The sequence below is a fragment of the Prionailurus bengalensis genome, chromosome B3 (assembly GCF_016509475.1).
Source record: "Prionailurus bengalensis isolate Pbe53 chromosome B3, Fcat_Pben_1.1_paternal_pri, whole genome shotgun sequence".
NCBI lineage: Eukaryota > Metazoa > Chordata > Mammalia > Carnivora > Felidae > Prionailurus > Prionailurus bengalensis.
Genome location: NC_057355.1, coordinates 109,391,091 through 109,398,418, shown reverse-complemented (window position 1 = coordinate 109,398,418; position 7,328 = coordinate 109,391,091). Strand labels below are relative to the sequence as shown.

Below are 7,328 nucleotides of genomic sequence, written 5' to 3'. Positions count from 1 at the left end.
TTACTTGAAAAGAAAATAACTTTGGTTCTCAGATAAGACCATCTAGGACAAGCAGGACGTAAAGTACAGTGACTGCCTGAGAGGTGCCAACAGTTTGCACAATACAGCGCAAGCCCCCACCCTGCAAAGGCAGAGGCCATTTCAGGCTCGCTGAGGCACCTCACACTATGGAGAGCATCAGTGCTGAAGTCAATCAGTTACTGTCATTGAAGAAGGAGCAGAGGACACGGTGCCTAACGTGAACAAAGACGCGGGAGCTTGCTCTCTTCTCCCCCTTGCCATCATGGCGCGGACTCTTTCTCCAACTTTGTGCGGGCAGATGCCAAGCAGAATACATCCAATGGCGGTACAAGTTCTTCCATTAAGGAAGGCAAGACCTCCCTCCACAGCTACACTACATCAGCCAAAACGGTCCCAAACAACTTGCATCACACAGGGAGCCAGTGAAGGAGAGGGAAGCGGGAGCAGATGCCTCCCTGCCTGGTGAATGGCCCATTTACAAACTCAACAATAGTCAGAGGGGATCAGGGGGCACAAGAGTTACCACCGTGATTGGTGACACCAGCACTTCTGGATCCAGTGTAAGTCAATGCCCTGAAAGAAGAGAGGCTAGAAAGCAGATTACCATAAACCCAGAGCATCATTTACCCTCTACCCTGTTATTTAAAAAGCACTGTCTTTAGGAAAAATCATGGAAGGAACTACTCAGGCAACAAACACTGGTGCTTCCTCACTCTCAAATGTCTCTATGGGATATTAACTGTTAGCTAGATAAAACAGGCAAAAGCAGCCTTTTCACTGCTGAACCAACTAATTACCTTTTATAACTCTTAAAAAGCGAAGGTAGATGTAAGAGCTCTAGTGAAAAGAAAAACATGTTAAGTGCATTGTGTCTGGACTTTGCCAAGCAAATAAGGGAGAGAAAACGTACAAAATCAAAAGATCTTGCTACACCAGAATTTCGAATCAATGTAAAAAAAATTTCAGCCTCATATTTTAATGTATCTTGTCATTAGCATTTCATATTTACACAATCAGCCTCAGATTGCTGTATATTCAAGATGTACACGCATCCTACATGGTGAATAGCACCCACATAGTAAAATTACAAAAAATTAAAAATGCTTTTCAGGCATCTCATCCCTTAAAATGCTGCACATTCCTGTAACTGTCTCATAAACAGACTATTGGAAAAAAGATCAAACACACAAGGATATCTTCACTACACCAGCAGAAAGCCCTAAAAGTGGGTGGGTCAAGGCAGAAAATGAAGTCTAGGTGATTATTGGGCACCATAAAACAAGGGACGCAGCAAAACACAGAACAGGAAAATATGAGGTGGGGGTGGGGTGGGGGGGGGGATCCAGGACTGTCAGTACAATATATGCAGGTTTTTTTTCAAATGTAAATTTTAAAGTGAATGCTGCTTTTATGTTTCTGCATAAAGGAAAGCATAACAAGGCTGCTTTACTTCCCTTTTAAACACAAGCACATGAAGAGAGTAAGGGTTGTGAAAAGCCAATTCTTTGTGCCGCTACTTAATCAATTGCACTCAGTTCTACTCGATGACACAGCCACACTGCAAAGACCACTCAGCAGTTAATGGATATAATGTTGGAAAAGCACTTTGAGGTCTTCCAAAGAAAGGTAGGGTAAAAACCCAAAGGAGCATGGTTTTATTACTTATTCCCAATAACGAAGCAGTATTGTGGATGGAACTCCCGTGACCTAAAAAGAAATTAAGGTATTAATTTATTTTGCTAATTCGTATTCTTCCATAGGAAATCACTTATTTCACAAGTTGGTATGTGAAATCACAGTAGAATTAGCCAGTGCCCTAGTCTGTTCTTGTCAGGATAACCATTCCACACTGCACTGCGAGGGATAAATATGTTCTTCAAGTGTTACAGCCTACGTTTACAATCTGTCAAAATGTAGAGCTGAGGAGGAGTTCTGTGTTTTTCACTGTATACATCCATCACTAGCTATCACTCTCCCCACAGACAGCGAAAAGTCAACAATGAAACATAAAAGCTAAAAATAAGCAACTGAGCAATTGCTCAGAAGAGCCGTGCGACAGGCACCGGCTCTACACGGACACACATTCCTTCCCTTTCTTTATTACTGACAATTTAAGGTAACTGAAGTTAAGGATGCAGACATAAGCAAAAGAAAAAGAAACATGCACTGCACAAATATGTCAAAGTGGGAAATAAAATTTCATGCTCATAACCACACAAGATCAGCGTTCTGAATGGCACATGCCCGGAATGCAAGGAGTGACTAATATATGCTACCGCAAATGCCGTGAGAAATGACAATTATAGGCACTTCAAATGCTCAGAAAAAGAACTCAGTGTCATTTCATACAAGCTGCAAATATTTCTTCATTCACAGGTGTCATAACATGTTCATTTCTAAGAGTCAGTCAAATCAACATTTATTAAAGACCCACTGTGTACCACTTACTATGCTCTAATCATGGAAAATAGTGCATGAAAAAGAATATGGTTTACATGCAGGTGTATGTTCAAAATATATGTATGGGTATATTCCAACGAATATAGAAAAATTGTAATCTAAAGGAAAACGCCTGATTCAGAAAATCAGCAAATCCATGACTTCAATAGGTATTTTTGGTTTTCTTCTCATTCTGTAAGAATATATTAGGTAAGAAAAATGGCAGAAAACCCTTGAAAATTACAAGTTGGAAATCTTACAAATGAAAAGGAGACAAGTTGTCTTTCAACAGTGTTTTTAAACTCTTTTTTTAACCTTCAAAATGATTCATTTTACAAAATCTCACAGGAAACCACAATGTATAAGTGAGATAAAGAAAGGTATATATATAATGAATACAAGTGTGTTGTATAAGTACACGTTTATAACACTTATTTATTAGGTAAATAAATAAGGGGTGTTTTCATAAAGACAAAAATGTGAAATAGGGAATGATAGATGACAGTTACATTCTTTTATGAGCCTCAGCATCTGATTCGTTTCTGTATTTGGGGGGGTTTGGCACCATATTAACAAAATTCTGGTTCATACACATACCTGGGTACAAATAGTAAGATTTAACAGCTCCCCTGAAATCTCAGGTTATTCTTCAAGCAAACAGAGACAGCAAGAAAAGCTTTATTCCATAGGCTGAACCCAGATACACTAACCTATGAACACAAATTGACTCATCACTGTTCTCAACTATGGTTAATTTTCCATCAAGTACACATGACCATGTGTATGTGGTTTTTTTTTTTTAATTACAATATTTAAATTCAAATCAAACCTTCGAGAGACCCAAAGACCCTGCCCAGAATGTCCCAGAGGTTAGAAGACCCTAATCCCTATTTGTAAGCCTGTCTTTAAAAAGCCCACCAGCATATGCGGAGTTGGTATGAGTGGCTAAAATGCGGGTCACCGGGCCATACGTAGCACACAAATGCCTGTTGGCAGAACTAGGATTCGAGCAAGGTGTGCCATCTGCAGATCTGCTGACCTTTTGTTTCCTTCATTTCCTCCCAATGGTCTTGTTCCTCTTCTCCACTACTATTTTGCCCCAGAGCAATCCAACCGATCATCTCTTTACGCTTCATAGTGCGCCTGTTATAAATGGAAATCATCAACGTGACATCAGAGAGCTGAAAGAGGGCCACCTGGAAAACAAAGGTCTCCTTATAGACAGGATTGGGCTGACCACGTCGAATGGATGTCTTACAGCGGGACATCTCTTGACCCACAGAATTGAGAAGAAAGAGCTTCCCGTATGTATCTAAGAAAAAAAAAAAACAAAACAAATAAGAAAACATCAGGGCTTTCTTTTCTGCTAGTTGTGTTGTAATACTTACATGGGCTCCAAGTTTTTCCTTTTTAACACATTGATCAGCATCCTTGGGCCTGGTGTTTGCTGCAGGGCTAACATATTTTCCATGAATTATTAAGGAAAGGGATTATTAGCTTCAACGTTGAATGTTTCATGTAGCCCACGACAGGCACCTTGCTGATGTTCATCAGAAGCTCTACATTTACAGAGGTGTATACATGCCTAAGTATATGTGCAATGGTGTCTGTGGACATGCATGGTTCTTCATCCACATTTTGTTTATGTAACAAGATAAATATATACATTTTGTTCCAGGAGTGTTTTCTTTTAATAGTCAAAATACTGTTTTATGCCAAGATCACAGACTGCCTTCTCTTCTCACTCTCTCTATAGTCTTTGGACCATCTTATCCACTCAATGACAAGTACCAAATCTGTATCTCTAGCCTAGACTTCTCTCCCAAGCTCAAGATCCAGCTCAATACCACATTTCTTCCTGTGGACATTCCACACACCTCTCACTCATCGTGTCCCCAGCTTTTAAAAACTTGCTGCTCCAGTATTCCCCATCTCTGTGAACAGTAGCATCATCCACTAAATTACCCAAACCAGGAGTCAGGACTACATTTTTATTTATTTGTTTGTTTATTATTTATTTATTGTGAAACTGGCTTTCCATACAACACCTAGTACTCATCCCAACAAGTGCCCTCCTGAATGCCCATCACCCATTTTCCCCTCTCTCCCACCCCCATCAACCCTCAGTTTGTTGTCTGTATTTAAGAGTCTCTTACGGTTTGCCTCCCTCCCTGTCTGTAAATTTTCCCCCCTCCCCTCCCCTATGGTCTTCTGTTAAGTTTCTCAAGATCCACATATGAGTGAAAACATATAGTATCTGTCTTTCTCTGACTGACTTATTTCACTTAGCATAATACCCTCCAGTTCTATCCATATTGCTTCAAACGGCAGGATCTCATTCTTTCTCATATAAACCACATGTGGTTTATAAACACAATGGAATACTACTGGACTACATTTTTGGCAAGACTGGCTCCTCGCCCCTAGTCTAGCCAAGCAATCACCAAGTTCTGTTGATTCTATGTCCTAAATAGCTCCCAACTCTGCCCACTGCTTTCCATTCCCGAAGCCACTGAACTCTGCATGCACTGCAAGCTTGGGTCACCAGCCTCTATCAGAACCTGCAATACAGCAGGTCTCTTCATTCATCTCCCATCCCTGGGCTGCCCAATCCCACAGCCAGAAGGAGCTCTGTAAAATGCAAATCTGTTCATGTCACTCACTAATAGACAAAGACTAAGGCTTCAATACTTCCCACTAGTCACAGGATCAAAACTAAATGTCTTGGTATAAATCACACACTCTGACCCTCTTACCTTCCAGTTTTACTATGCATCACTGTTGCCTTTATATGCTTCATTCCCACTACACTGAAGTACCTTCACCCCTCCAACCCACCCTGCTCTCTCCCTTTCAACTTCTGCACAAACTCTACATGCTCTGATACCATGTGATATTTATCTTCCCACGATTTCTATTCATTAGTTTTGTTTGGACGTGGCTGTCTCCAAGAATTTTTGCTGACCACAAGCCCCTGCCCTGACCGGGATAACCCTTCTGTGTGGTCCATCAAAATCTAGCTTCAGGTTATCTCATGACTTAGCACCCAGCATTGTCATTGCTTGCTTACTCATCTGCAAGGCTATCAGTGTGAGAGAGGAATTGCCTTGTTTATGACTGTACCCCTGGTTCCTGGCCTAGTGTCTAACACATGGTAGACATTCAATACATATTAAATATTTTGAAATGAATGTACATGACTATCCAGGAGGCTTGACTTTCTTTTTTCTTTTGGTCTTGGGTTTTCAAACTTGAAAAATGAAGATAAACCCCTTGTTTTATACCCCCTTGTACTAGAATGCTATAAAATGGTGACTAGCCTCATATGTTTAGTAACTTATAGAAAGGAAAGGAAAGGAAATGAAATAGCCAAATTTTACTAACATAGTCTCTCCTTCTGCTAAAATTCCTGAATAATTACAAAGATTATCCCTACAATTATATTTTATTAAAATCACTTGATTTATCAATTTATTGACCCTCTCTTAACTATGATTTTTAAAAATTTTTTTGATGTTTTATTTATTATTGAAGGAGAGAGAGACAGAGCGTAAGGGGCGAGGGGCAGAGAGAGAGGGAGACACAGAATACGAAGCAAGCTCCAGGATATGAGCTGTCAGCACAGAGCCCGATGCTGGACTCGAACCTGTAAACCACCAGATCATGACCCAAACGGAAGTCAGAGGTCCAACCAACTGAGCCACCCAGGCACCCCTTAACTACGATTTTTACCACTAACTTCTGTGTCCTATTCTTTAGAAAACAAAACAAAACAAAACGTTAGGGCGTTTCCCCAATTCTATCATTCTGTACATTCTGTTCAATGAAGGCTGAAAGCTGGTTAGTGTTTACTGCTCACTTTCCCACCTACCAACCAGTCAAACTTTTAAAAGTGTAAATCCAGATCTCTGTAATTTACAGTTCCTTACAAGAGCATTGTAAGATCGGAAACAAATTACAACCTGCAGTTTTCTTTCTATGTTGATCTTTTTCTATTCCGGTTTGATGTGTTATTTTATTCACTTATCTGCTGAGAAACACAAGGTGTGAAATTACACTTCAGGTGTGAAAACACTTCTCTGTCTCAGAAACAGGGCTCTCCACTCTTCAAACTGCTCTACAGAGAAAGCTGTCAGAAAACCAACAATGGAGGAGTGAATTTGTGTTTCCGCAGCTGTACAGCTACATGATTCCTACCGGAAAAGTTCAACCCAGTCACCGAACTGCTCTGGCAATTCTGCTGTCAGTTATGGCAGTGGGAATTGAGATCATCTTGCAAACAAAGACTTGCTCATTTCACAAAGTGCAATTTCAATCTTTATCCCATCACAAGATCCCTTTCTAATTACAAGAAAGGCCATTTACTCCTAAACCACCATCACCGAAGCTGAATTGAATGCGTATGACAAAAAAGGGCAATAATTATTTTATGAACAATCCAGTCTGAGGACACCTAACCAAAAGAAGAGAAACATTGCTGATTATTCCAGTTCCAGGGAACCTCTCCTCAGCATTAACGATGTGTTTTTTTTTTTTAATTTTTTTTTTTTAACGTTTATTTTCGAGACAGAGAGAGAGCATGAACAGGGAAGGGGCAGAGAGAGAGGCAGACACAGAATCGGAAGCAGGCTCCAGGCTCTGAGCCATGAGCCCAGAGCCCCATGCGGGGGCTCGAACTCACAGACCGCGAGATCGTGACCTGAGCTGAAGTCGGACGCTTAACCGACTGAGCCACCCAGGCGCCCCAACCATGTGTTTATTTTTAATTGTCCAGAGCAAAGGCTGTGCCCAGGAAATTCTACCTGTGAGAAACAGTGCTGGGGTTTTGGGGGTTCGATGACTTATTCCAATGAGCACCAGCCAGAATT

The 7,328-nt window shown here is 40.8% G+C and overlaps 1 protein-coding gene across 1 annotated transcript in view; it reads right to left on the bottom strand.

The window, feature by feature from the left end:
• Positions 1–2,875: 2,875 nt before the first annotated feature.
• Positions 2,876–7,328, bottom strand: part of SYT16 (synaptotagmin 16) — a 95,054-nt gene continuing 90,601 nt past the window's right edge. Inside the window, exon 6 of the mRNA XM_043556310.1 lies at positions 2,876–3,772. Within this exon, the coding sequence (XP_043412245.1) occupies positions 3,459–3,772 (314 nt within the window). The 3' untranslated portion in view covers positions 2,876–3,458. The remainder of the gene's footprint in view (positions 3,773–7,328) is intronic.